This window comes from Barbus barbus, assembly GCF_936440315.1.
Source record: "Barbus barbus genome assembly, chromosome: 10".
Classification (NCBI taxonomy): domain Eukaryota; kingdom Metazoa; phylum Chordata; class Actinopteri; order Cypriniformes; family Cyprinidae; genus Barbus; species Barbus barbus.
This window is the reverse complement of record NC_136738.1, coordinates 12,601,427-12,615,139: the sequence shown is the minus strand read 5'-3', so window position 1 is coordinate 12,615,139 and position 13,713 is coordinate 12,601,427. Positions and strand designations below refer to the sequence as shown.

General features: G+C 37.2%; 1 protein-coding gene and 1 long non-coding RNA gene across 2 annotated transcripts in view; one reads left to right on the top strand and one right to left on the bottom strand.

Annotated features, from left to right (window-relative positions):
- LOC306875785 overlaps positions 1–4,954 on the bottom strand; it is a 62,839-nt gene extending 57,885 nt beyond the window's left edge. The window contains exons 1-2 of the long non-coding RNA XR_013784769.1: positions 4,710–4,954; positions 4,056–4,166 (exon numbers count right to left, since the gene is read on the bottom strand). This is a non-coding gene — a long non-coding RNA (uncharacterized lncRNA). The remainder of the gene's footprint in view (positions 1–4,055; positions 4,167–4,709) is intronic.
- Positions 4,955–5,373: 419 nt separating this feature from the next.
- The window catches only part of LOC306876454 (uncharacterized protein), a 77,547-nt gene continuing 69,207 nt past the window's right edge, over positions 5,374–13,713 (top strand). The window contains exons 1-4 of the mRNA XM_079427624.1: positions 5,374–5,509; positions 5,935–6,003; positions 11,238–11,331; positions 11,645–11,765. Coding sequence (XP_079283750.1) covers positions 11,280–11,331; positions 11,645–11,765 — 173 coding nt within the window. The 5' untranslated portion in view covers positions 5,374–5,509; positions 5,935–6,003; positions 11,238–11,279. The remainder of the gene's footprint in view (positions 5,510–5,934; positions 6,004–11,237; positions 11,332–11,644; positions 11,766–13,713) is intronic.

Here is a 13,713-nt window from a genome sequence, read left to right as displayed (position 1 = left end):
CCGCTGACTCCACCGATTGCACTAAAGCTCACCTGTTGTATTCTAACCATCTGTCTGAGTCTGCTTCTCTAACAGTTTTTTGCGAGTGGGATGAATTAAGGCACATTCACATTTAGTCTAGAACAACAGTAACCGCATGTTCGCACCGCGCACTGTCAGTCAATAAATGGGGGGGGGGGGGGGGGAAGTAACTGGCGTTACTTTTTTTTAAAAAAGTAACTCGGATATTTTCTTGTAAATTTAAAAAGTAATGTGTTACTTTACTAGTTACCTGAAAAAAGTAATATTACGTAACTCGCGTTACTTGTAATGTGTTACCCCCAACACTATGTGTGTGTGTGTGTGTGTATATATATATATATATGAATAAAAAAAATACACACACTTATTTATTTTTCTGCAGTGTGCTGGATGGAGAAACTGAGACGTTTATAAATAGGTGGCCTGGAAGCAGAGAGCAGGTCCTACAACAAAGTTATTCTTAAGGTATGCTCCAAATCTGGGGAAGTCGTGGCCTAATGGTTAAAGCTGGACTTGTAATCCAAAGGTTGCGGGTTCGAGTCTCCGGCTGGCAGGAATTGTAGGTGGGGAGAGTGAATGTCCAGCGCTCTCTCCACCCTCAATACTACGACTGAGGTGCCCTTGAGCAAAGCACCGAACCCCCAACTGCTCCCCGGGCGCTGCAGCATAAAATGGCTGCCCACTGCTCCGGGTCTATGTTCACGGTGTGTGCGTGTTCACTGCTGTGTGTGTGCACGTTGGATGGGTTAAATGCAGAGCACGAATTCCGAGTATGGGTCACCATACTTGGCTGAATGTCAATTCACTTCACTTCAAATTAACCATTGAGATCACTGAGATCTGACTATGTGGCCCCTCTTTATCCCTCTTTCCTTTTTTTTCTGTCCCTCTTTTAGGATAAACTTGAGGTCCTGGGAGTTCTTAGTGTTTTTATGCATTTGTTGTCAGTTTTTCAATAATAAATTCAAATCAATTCTCATATTTTTTTTTTTTTACATTTGTATGGTGTCATTCTTACTGGGGGTATTGAGGAGGGAAGTGTGTGTGTGTGTGTGTGTGTGTGTGTGGGATATTTGTGGAAACAACATTGTTAAAGACTGTAGGAAGTCTTTAATAAAAAAATTTTTGTAGTTTTTAGAGAACCAATTAATTACATGAACAGTTCTTATCCATGTAGGCTATATAGCAAACAAGCTAATATTGTTTTGGTAAAATTTGTTACTAAATAAATCTTGGTTTGTATTTAATATACATTTCCATTTGGAATCCAGACTCGGGCCAGTACCGGCTAATTATATCATCTATGCTGGCGTGATTGTGGCCCGATGCCAGCAGTGTCGGCTCAGTTTCGGCAGCTGGACTCGGGCCAGCGTACTCGGGCCGATTCTGATGTGTCGTTCACAAGAGTCCGGCAACCGCATCCGGGCCGAGTTATTTCTTCCGGCTTGCCGGATTTGGGCCGTTATCGGGCCGGATCCTTTTAGCTACCTGGGTTGTAATGTTATTTGTAGTGGAAATCATTAGAATTTTTGTGATTTTTGTTTCTATTGTTTTTGTCAGCAGGGTCACCGTGGGTTTTGAGATTTTATTTGCCATAAATGCGACAGGATTGCTGCAATATTGTGAGATATAGCGACTGTTTGTACTGTAGTTGCGGTGGGCCTATTTGGGAGAAAATCCAGGGCCATTTTTTTTACTCCCAGTCCGTCCCTGCTTACTATTTAAACTTTTTCTAAATATAAATATGTGCAAAGGGTTAAGCTGTGCTGTTGTTGGCTGGCACGGTAACGGCAATAAGCTGAGGTATTTAAAAGTACTTGTTTTGGTACCAGAAAATCTGTCATGTCCGGCGCTTGTATGCATGGCTTGCAGCGCTTAAATACTGAGTGTTGAATAATAAAATATTATATATTAAAATGTTAAAACGTATGCTCTAATCATTCTGTGGAGAAAATCCAGTGAACTTCGCCCCGAATGGGAGCTCATCTGTTTTCAATGCAGCTAACCAAGAGTCCCTTCAGGTCATCTTCACACTCATTAGATTATGACGGGTCCTTTACTGCAAAAAGACGGTCACTGTGACACTCTAAAGTGATGAAACTATGGCGCTATGTATTTATTTATTTTTTACTATTTTTATAGGTTTCACGTTATATTGTTGGCTCAGAAAATATGTAAATGAGGATGCCCAGTAGCCGCAGCTCCTAGCCTTAACCACAAAACAGTATTTATTGTTTGAATTTCTTTAAAAATTACTCAATTTAAAAGCTGAGGGTCCTGAGATCTTGTTTCATATCAGAAGTAACCTGCTCTTCTCTGTCGGTGTGTTGTCAGTTTCCTCTTTGCTCTGCGAGGTATTTATCACTCTGTGAGAAAGTGTGTTCTTTTCACGGTCCATGTGTCATCACATCAAGTAGTGCAATCGAATTTCCACCCACATTGAATTATCATTCAATGAATGGTCTGGACTTAGGAAAGAAAAGTAAACAAACTTGGTCGACCTTGAGGAGGCTAGTGATGTCCTACCCAGTGAAGCAGAAGTCATTTATTTGCAGTAAAAGAGCAAGCGCTGGCCAGTGTCACTGGTAGGTTGATTGTAGCCGACTGGTCGGTCACTCGGTCAATTGGATGCTTACCCAGATAGCAACAGAGTTTGGCCTGAGTCTGGCTTATGTTCGGCACTTCTGGCTTAATTCTTGGGGTTTTTTGGGTTTTTTCACAGTCTAGTATCAAACATTTGGTTTAGCTCTGGCTGGAAACTGGCCAACCAAAAGAAACAAAAAGCAAATTATATCTATTTGGCTGAACTGTAGCTGGTGTTTGGTCCACCAGAAAAAAGAAAGTAATCTGCTGATCTGGGTGGGTTTTGGTTGGCTGAATAGTAAATAAAAGATCTCTGGCATGAATGTGCTTTACAGTAAAACAGCCTTGTGTAAGATGCGTCTGGTGTTACTATAGTTTTGGCAGTTATACCCGCCATGGTATGATTGCACGCCATATTCAATATCTGCATTTCCGCGTCTATCTTTTACAACATTGGTCTCAAACTCCAATTCCTGGAGGGCCGCAGCTCTGCACAGTTTAGCTCCAACCAGCTCCAAATCACACCTGCTTGGAAGTTTCTAGTGATCTTGAAGACCTTGATTAGCTGGATCAGGTGTGTTTGATTAGGGTTGGAGCTAAACTGTGCAGAGCTATGGCCCTCCAGGAATTGAGCTTGAGACCAGTGTTTTATGCGAAAACAACGTGTAATAAACATGTATTTGACGCATTGTGTGCATGTTAAAATTCACATTTTGAACTGCATGGCGTTCCTTAATTACTGTTTTAGTATGGTTTCTGTTTTGGTTTTCAAAACTAATGTGAGACCAGTGAGGTGCTAATTCGGCGAGAGAAGGTGCCAATAAAAGGTCCGTACACCATACTAATCAAGCAATTACAACTGTTTATTGTTGGTACACAGCTGATATCAATAACACTGATACTGATTATAAGTAAATGCATAAAATGAAGATAATCAAATCATAAACACATTCAAGAAAGTTAATCATAAAACCAGTGCATAATATAAGAATGATCATGAATAAATGAATAAAAGATAATATTCGTGAATGAATAATACACTAACTTAAGCATACACTAAAACTAAAACCCCAAGCAAAATATTATAACCAATATACAGCCTCAGAACTGTGCTGTCATCTTCACTCTTCGGTGGACTGGGGAGCTCGTTTCAGTCACAGGAAGACTTTTTGAGAATGCCGGGCGACGTATACTTAACCCACGGCTGAGCTTCCACTTAAACTGAAAGAAACCCCATGTTTTATACTTCAAAATTAGGTGTGGGTTAAGAACAACCCCCCAAGTGAGAGAGAAAGCAAGTTGATCAGGCTCGATCCCTCTCCCAGTTGGGTGCACTTGTGTCAATTACAAAAAGATGAACCATTACTCAGCAATATCTCTGAGGTTTCGCAATAAGTGTGTTTTGTGCCAGAATTCTGCACCTGGATGATCAAACGAAAACAGTTTCCAACCTTATCTTGAAGGTCAATGTAACCCCTCTCTTGTGCTTTCCCAGGAGATTGTGATGTTGTTTTGCACCAGTTGCAACCTTGCCCCTAGCATTTCAGTCTCTAAATGTTCATCTGTTGAGGGTATCACAAAAAACAACCCATCAATTGCACTGACCAAAATTATAAACGCAGCACTTCTTTTGCCCCGATTTTTCATGAGCTGAACTCAAAGATCTAAGACTTTTTCTATGTACACAAAAGGCCTATTTCTCTCAAATATTGTTCACAAATCTGTCTAAATCTGTGTTAGTGAACACTTTGACGAGATAATCCATCCACCTCACAGGTGTGGCATATCAAGATACTGATTAGACCATGATTATTGCACAGGTGTGCCTTATATTATAAAACAATAATATATGCATTATATATATATATATATATATATATATAATACTAATAATAATCATAAACCATGTTTTAATTATATTACATTGTGGATTAGGAGGTTTTAGGAGATGTGTTCTAATACTTTTGAAGATGTATTCTTTATTCTTCCTTATTCTTTAGAAAACTATCCTAAATCTATTTATAAACGTTTAAGACATTTACACTTTATAAATAAGTGCAGTCCAAAACGTAAAAAAAATATATATTGCCATGCAATTACATTACCTGCTTATGGTCTTTGGTATCCATAACCTGCAGAGCTAATTGTAGTTTGTAGAAAAAATATATTGTCAGGCTGTAAGCTGTGTGTGGTACCATGAAAACGTTGTACAAATGCCACCAATAAATGGATTTTATAATTCTTTTTACAAAACAAAAAAAATTGTACAACACGCATACCTTTTCCACTTATCTACCATGACGCTGAAAGTCGTCGTCTTTGTTTTTTTTGACGGACCACAATAAAAGTCGCCCACTACTGTCACCAGGGGCATGAACCGATACTACAACCCACATGACATTAAACAACCCAATCAAAATCTTCTGTTGGTTTGTACAGCCCACTTGCAGCTTATGTCCCACCCACTTGCGGCTGGCTCACCCATTTGCAGCTGGTTCCGACCTCCGTTTATACCCATCCCCGTTCCTGCCTGTCACGCATTGTTGCCAAGTTCACAGATTCCCCCTGGAGTTGGGCTATTTTAAAACTGTTTCCGCTGGATGTTTTTCATGTCCTCGGGTTGAAGCGACCTCAATAACGTGATATTTAGCCCCTGGAATGCGACTTTACCCCCCCCCCCCCGAAAAGAAACTGTGCTAGTTTTGGGCTAGTTTCGAGTAGCGATTGGGCGGGTTTTGCTGTGAAAACCTGGCAACCCTGCTGTCAAGTGAATTTGAAGCACGTGTTTTCCAGTAATGACGTTGGGAAAGCAGATTTGGTAACTTCCTTAAACGTTTATTCAAGTACAAATGTATTTCACGCTCTCGTTGACAAAAGGATAGGATATAACATCACGGATTTACAGGTAATGTGAAGAGCGTTTTTAAAAAGTGAACGTTCAGAAACACTTGGAACTTGATACATTTTACTTGCAATGTTTCAATCGTCGCACAAAGTAATTCGTTGTTTAATAAAAATGCATTGATTTGCAAAGGCAACGTATTCGGGGACATACAGGTCGCTTCAGTACTACTGTGTTTAACACTTTATATTTAGTTAGCTTTTTTTAAAGCAATTTTACGTTACTGTGGTACAGTGATAGTATAAGTCTTGAGTGTTTGTGTGATATAGCCTACTGTACGATATAGATACAATTATCATTTTACATGATGCGCCAATATACTTAAAGGAATACCATGGAGCTACATGGTACATTTTCAAAAATCTATGTTAAGACATTCATTTTTAAAGTAGCCTAGTGTTAAACTGTTTTTCATCTTCCTTGCACAGATCTTGTCAGTCATGGTGTGGGGGTGACTTAAGAATCAGGAGAATTTATCAAGACCCCATCCACTAAAGGTACTTATATTAAACCTCTTTGAATGTAATGTGTACAAGAAAAGACTTTACTTTTCTTCTAATGGGACACCTGTGAGTTGTTGATGTGAGCTAGTTGATAGGAAGGCATCCTCTGTACAGTATTTCTGTTGTATATTAGGCCTATTCTTTGGTTGTTAAACACACTTCCTGAAGTTCATAGACAGCTAACTTAAAGGGATAGTTTACCCAAAAATGAAAATTTGATGTTTATCTGCTTACCCCAAGGGCATCCCAGATGTAGGTGACTTTTTCTTCAGTAGAACACAAACAAAGATTTTCAACTCAAACCGTTGCAGTCTGTCAGTCATTTAATGTCAATGGGACTCACGGCTTTGAGAGAAAAAAAAAACATACACAGACAAAACCAAATTAAACTCTGCGGCTCGTGAAGATATATTGAGGTCTAAAGACACGAAACGATCGGTCTGTGCAAGAAACTGAACAGTATTTATATCGTTTTTTTTACCTCTGATCTGCCGCATTGCCCAACTTTCCTGAGTGAGTTCACAACAGCTGGCATGTGATGCGTCGTCTTCTTGCTTTACTACGGATGGCAGCATCATAGTTCAGACTGATCCTCAGGCCTGTTTTAGGCTTTTCCTTATTTTTATATTTTAGACATCCATCAATTAGTGATGAAAAAAAATTGCCGCTCTGGTGGAAACAACATGAGGCCGTGCTACCATGACTGTCAAAAATGGCTCAATGGGGAGGGGGGCAATTCCTGTTTATTTTTACATATGTCAATCTGAGGCATTGCTATGGGTTGCGTGCGTTTTGCTTGACTAACTGATATTCCACAGTCTGTTCGGAAACCGAGGCTCTTGAGCCGTAGGGTAAATGTACCTATTAAGCTCACCAAAATCTACATTGAGACATTTATAGTGCACAAGATATTGGTTTCAGTACAAAAAGTTATGTTAAAATACTAATCTCTTACACAAAAATATTAAATTTTATTTTAAATGACAAAAGCATTTCAATTAAGATATACATCATTAAATTGTCTGGCTGTGCTTAATGGGTACATTTTTGTACCCTTTAAGCACACCCCTGTCCCCCATTAAGCTCACATCATGTTTTATTAAAAATTCTTTAAAAGAATAATTGCAAAAATATATATTTTTTGAAGGTACAAATTCAATCACAAAAAAGCAGAACACTAAAATCAAGCAAGAAGGCATTCAAGTCAATCAGTTATATATTCGTTATATATTCATAATGAAGTGTCATTTAATCACATTGCAACATCTATACTAGTCCACGTTCAGCTAAGTAACACATTCAAAAATCAAATAAAACAAACCAATAAAACATTTAATTCATGGGGATGAATACTGAAACTAGCCTCATTATGAAACCTCTTTTTAAATGGTTGTTAACTTATCTAAAGTCTCTTAAGACTGGTGTACACTACATGATTTTTACCCCGATTTTCCACCGATTTACAGTCTGGAGAATCTGATGCTAGTTGCCAAAGATCAGAGCCAGTCTGCAGATTTGAGTCGACTGATTCCATAGAAAATTGATTAACTTAACTTAAAGTGACAACCATCAGTTAATATTTAAAGTCTGTTTATCAAGTATTTATATAGATGTTCAATGTGGAAGAGCTTAAAGAGAGCACACTGAGCTTAATGGGAGCAGCAACAATTTTTAATATATTTCATGTAGGCCTAATATTTATTCAAATTAAAGGATTTTGCTAAATAAATAGTCTAGGTCTTGTATTAAGTTCATACATATTTTGGTAACACTTTACAATAAGGGTAAATGAATAATCATGTACTAATGCCTAAATCAATACTTAATTCATCACATACTAATGATTATTAAAGGAGTTAACTAATTATGAACTATCCTTAACTACAACTGTATGGATATCATATGGATTCATGCATGAATAATGGTAGCTTTAACTACATGTTAGTACGTTTGATAGTTAATGCATTAATTAACATTTATGGGTAAACTAAATCAAACAGCTTCTTTAAGAAGGAATAAGAAATACTCTGACTTTGAAATTAATTTAAAACTATCATAATTTGAGCATTTGACATCTTCAGCTTTGTCATAAACATTATTGGGTGGCAATGGATTAGTTGATCCTCCTCATCAAGTGTAGAAAATACTAAATACTCTAATGACTGATCTTGTCTGTTTTATGTTCTTCTCTTTCCCTTTAAACTCACCCTATTGTGATTTATAACTTGTTATAAATGTTATAAATGCGACATACCTTTATCTGCACGGAGGGATGATGTCCGTGAATATGAGCGAACATGTTGGATGTATTGCCTGCTTTTGCAGCCACTTTGCGTCCACATTTTTTGCAAATTGGATTCGTCCTCAAGGACAACCCCACGTTCGTGTTTTTTTTTTTAATATCCAGAGTATTCCCATACTGCAAATATAAACTTTTTTCGGCGGGGGGATGGAGATTAGATACAATCTCTGTCTCTGTCATTTCAGCAGAGTGAAGCAGCCGAAATAAATTGCATATGCGCGGGTGAGATTATATATATTTTTTTCATAATTTTTTTTTAAAACCGTAGATATGCAAATGTTTACGGTATGATAACCGTGTTCGTTCAAACCGCGATAGACCATCATACTGGTATATTGTTACAACCCTAGACATGAAGTTCAAATAACAAGAGGAGAAGCCATTATTCACCGTGATAGAGGAATGATTTACTTACCACTGTTGTTTGATGAACCCGTGAGTTCAAACGGAGCGAGAGAGAGAGAGATGAAACGGAGCGAGAAAAAAGAAAACAATAATAGGCGCGAGTGGAAACGCGAATGACAAACTAACCGACTAACGAATGCTAATGCATGGCACACGCGTTGCACTCGCGGTTTTAGATTAAATCTGATCAAATTAGTCAGATTAGTTTGATAGATAATATCAGAAATATGGAGGGAATTAAGTTATATTTTATTACTTTAAACAACACAGAGTGATAGTAAAATTCAGCAGAAAGCGAAGCTACACGGAGCTACAATCGCAAACCTCTCAGCAGTACGGCTGAATGTAAGTCGTTAAATTCAAGTTGATGTGAACTCTTCTTTCAACTGCGGCTGTCTGTCATCCTCCACTGCGTGCCACGTTCGGTTATGACAGTCAAGACGATGAAACTCTCTTCAAGAGCACTCAATAACCGAGATTTAAAACTGTTAAAAGAAAACGCTCAATAAACTATCGCACAGATTTAATAAACTACTCATCAATATATCTGTGCTTTTGTGCTTTGAACTTCTCTATGCAGACTGCGGAGCACTGTGCTGTGACGGGATGTGCATAAGCTATTTGTGCCACTCTGTGTTGAAGCCTTTCGTATTAAAATACTTCTGCACAATGAAAGGTCCTATCTATTATATGTTGCTGCTTTCTTTACTGTGTTTACATTTAAAAGAGATGTCTTTTTTTAGGCTTTTAAACTTTTTTTTTTTATTAGATAGGACAGTTGAGAGCAGACAGGAAAGCATTGGGTGGAGAGAGGGGGGTGGGATCAGCAAAGGACCTCGAGACGGGAATTGAACTCCGGTCGCTGTGAGCACAGTTGTGCTATATGTGTGCGCACTAACCACTAAGCTATCGGCGCCGACAAAACTGAAAAAACTGAAAAAAAATTTAAAATTAAAAATGACTTTTTTAATTTTATAGTATATATATATTTATTTGTTTTTCATGAATGTATTTTACAACAATACAAAGAGCAATGTGTAACATTTTACCAGGTTAATCCTACACTTATTAACTTTTATTTGTTCCCTGCTAAATAATGTTGTTTCACTAAATGATTAGATTTTATAAAATTATTGTGTGCGAGTAAACATTTGCTGCTGAATTATATATTTTTATATAATTTTATATATTTTTTAATTTGTCATTTTTCATTAAAATGAAGTTGTCTATATTAAGTAGATTGTTTAACACACAAAAGAGTGATGATCAGGTCAACACACAGAAGTAGAGAAATTCTACATTGATTTAAAAAAAAAAACTGCTCTGTATTGGATTGGATCGGTATCGGCAGATACTCAGGATCGGTTCTGAAAAAATGGTATTGTTGCATCCCTAACATTGACCTGTTGTATGTCAAAAGATAAAGGGAAATTTAATTTCTCATTTCATGACGCCTTTAAAGAGTTTTGTGTAGTGTCAAAGAAAAACAAAGTGTATATATTTTAGTTTTTTCAATGCATTTAAGGTAAAATATGTGTAATGTTAAAAAGCTTTGTGTATTTTGGTTTTAAAAGCGGTCATCGGATGCAAAATTCGCTTTTACATGTTGTTTGAACTGAAATGTGTGTTGGCAGTGTGTGTTCACAACCACCCTATAATGATAAAAATCCATCCAAGTGTGTGTGTTTTTTTTTTTAAATATCATAACCCCTTTCTCAGATCAGGCCATTCTCAGATTCTTGGCTGTGTGATGTCACGCAGACCCAGGCCGCTCCCACGATTGTTGATTGACCCTGGTGTCTTACCTTAGACCCTCCCTGTGTGAGCTGTCATTAGTCCACCATTATTTCTATGCAGGAGTAGAATGTCTGCTAAGCGATTGAGGAGTTTTGTTGTTGGATGTAATAATGAACATAGCAGTCTTCATTTACTCCCGACATCTGAGCCACTGAAGACACAATGGATTACAGTTCTTTTTTAAGGGAATATGCCCTCTGATCTACCTAAATGTGTCTCTTTTTGCGCAAATCATTCGTGATCCAGCTTCACCTACAGAAGAAATAAGTATAGGGTTTTTTAATGAATCTTTGCAAATGGCCTTTCCTAATAATGTGTTAGTTAGCAAGTTCCATGGCTAAATGCAGTTAAAAGTGGCTAAAGTTTACAGTCTCATGAGAATGGCTCGTCACCCCACAGAAGAGAGGGGCGAAGTCAGCAGAACTAATTAGCATTTAAAGGAACATGCACCGAAATGGGTTGCAGTGAATAGAGCTGTTTTTGACAAGGTAAAAAGGGTGTTGTTTTACACTACCATTGAGAAATTGTAACCAAAGTATGTTATAGACTTTTCATTAAGACCCTAAAAAATCATATCAACTTGTGGAAAATGGGCATCCGATGACCCCTTTAATGTTACAATAAAGGTCTGGTAAATAAAGGTCTCTTTTTTTTTTTTTTTTTCCTTGTTCCTCTTTTCTTAGTGGTCCATCTGAATCATTTCTGTTTTGTACTTTTATTTCAGTGTGAGGTTGCTGCTATTTGTGAATTATGATCAACAGTCAAAATGAGGACCACTTATACGGGGCAGCTTTTCCTCATGTCTCTCTACTTTACAGGTATGATGTAATGTGTGTGTACATTGTGTGTGAAATCTAGCAGCCAATGTCTTTTGTCTCAAAGTCATTTGTATGATATTTAATCATGAACTAGATACTGTTTTAGTCCATGACTAAAGATTGAATAAATAATCATAAATAAACCACAAAAGCTTCTTTTTTTTCTTTTTTCTTTTACTTTTTTTATATTTTCAACATTTTAGGTGTTGTGGGTATTTTTGATAAACTATTGGCAATACAAGACAAAAAGTAAAAGAAAAACATTGATTGTTTGTGGTATGTGTCATATTTCTTTATGGTATTCTTCTTCTAGTGCTTCACACAATCCCTGCTCCTGTCAACTTTACAATATTGTCTCAAAACTTCAAGCACGTTTTACAGTGGAGCCCTGGAATAAATTCTCCTCCGCAGACTGTTTTCAATGTAAATCGAAGGTGAGTGTTCTCAAAGAGCAAATAAATCAGGAACCAATTCTGCAACAAGTAGATAAAACCATTCAGCTCACCTCATTGTGAAGGACAGAAAAGAAGTTACTTTATTTTGCACACTGAAATTAAGTGCAAAACAGTTGGAAAAGGTTATGTTGTCAAAGCTTTTAATCATTCTAGAAACATTGTAAAAAGTTAGCAAAACATAGCATGATCAGTTCTAACGCTTGGGAAGGAATTTGTCATTGTGCCATTATGTTTGATACATCTCGGCTCCCAGTTAACACCATTTCCAGCCTTACCTTTCAAGCATTGAACTGTGTTCGTTTGCACACATGCAGCTCATGATACAGTGTTTGTGCATCTGAGTAAGTGATGGGTGATTTAAAATAGTTCTTTCAAATGGTTTGTTGCAGTTGACCAGTTAAAATAAATGTGTTAATTAGTCCTTTTAATGTCATCCCATAATCTCGACATTTTGTACACTCAAACTCATGTCTGAAATGTATGGTTTTTAGATCAGTGAGTGATTTACCGCTAACTTGCGACCTGGTTGTTTATTCAACAAAGTCTTGCAAAAGCATCTAATTATTTTTAATTGTTTGTTTGTTTCAGAATTAGCTTTAATCGTCAAGTGTGCACAGACACACATGGAATTTGTTGTGGTTTTTAAGGTGCTCTTGGTACATGCATGCATGCATACATGATATATGAACTGAAAACATTTAAATAGTAAGGGTCATTGCACACTGAGTCCGAAATTTTGTGTGCGTTTTTCAGTTTTTTTCATATTCCTCATCCTTTCCTATCAAAATGCATGCTACGGATACAAAAACGCAGTAAATCGAACCTGATCCAAATTATTTCATGACGGATGTAAGTTACCGAGGCAGTATGTAAACGTGAATCGTGAGGTTGTATTTATTTTTTAACGTACGAAAACTCTGGACTCAGTGTCCAATGACCTTATGACTTAACAATAAATAATAATAATGTGTATGAATCTGGAACCGAAGATTTATGTACAGATTTGTGCCTAGTTTTCTGTGTATACAGCGGGATAAATAGTGAGATATGCATATGTATTTACTAGGGGTGAAACGGTTCTTTGTAAAAAAACGTACGGTTCCCCACACGGCTCGGCATGCACTAGGACTGTGGTTCAACTTAAATCTGACAACGCATCTGTAATATGGTTTGTTATAAATAACAACACGTAAAACAAACAGGGTTAGGCTAATGTATGTTTCTGTTGATGAATGCGCAATTCTGGCTTCCCAGTATACTGTTAAAAATCGCTGGGAAAAAAATGGCCAAATTTTGACAGTAACATTCTGGGTAATATTTGTCATTTTCAAGAAGGTAGCCTGCTGCTATATATCGTGAATTAACAGCGTTCAAAGTCGACGCTCAGAGACTGTTTCAAATCACACCCTACACCCTCATTCACTATTCCCTACATGAGTTTACTAATATAGTCCACCTGACAGAGAGAATGAAAACTGATGAGTGAATTCAGACACTGATGAACACCTGCTGTTAACGAGCAGAATCACCTGAGGGAAAGAGAAACAAGACTTCAGCCACAGCTTTAGATGAAATCAACTGAAGATTTAAATAACTCAACAAACAGCTTTACCAGCTTCACACATTACTAACCAGACTGACTTTATTTCTGTCAGACATCTACAGAGGATCTTATTGAGAATGAACAGAGGCTTAAATTATGAAGTTGTATTGTTTCGTTTGACGTTACCATTGTGGAGATCAGTGTTTGCTTTAGTTGACTTTTAGACATCCGTTTTTGTTTGATAGCTATAACTTTACCTTTAAGATGCATTTGTTACAGTAAAATGATTATGGTTGGTCAGGTGATGTTGGCTGTTTCTACTAATCATAATAATAATCTACTAGACTGACATTCTTTTCACATGTTATGTTGCTGCCTTATGGT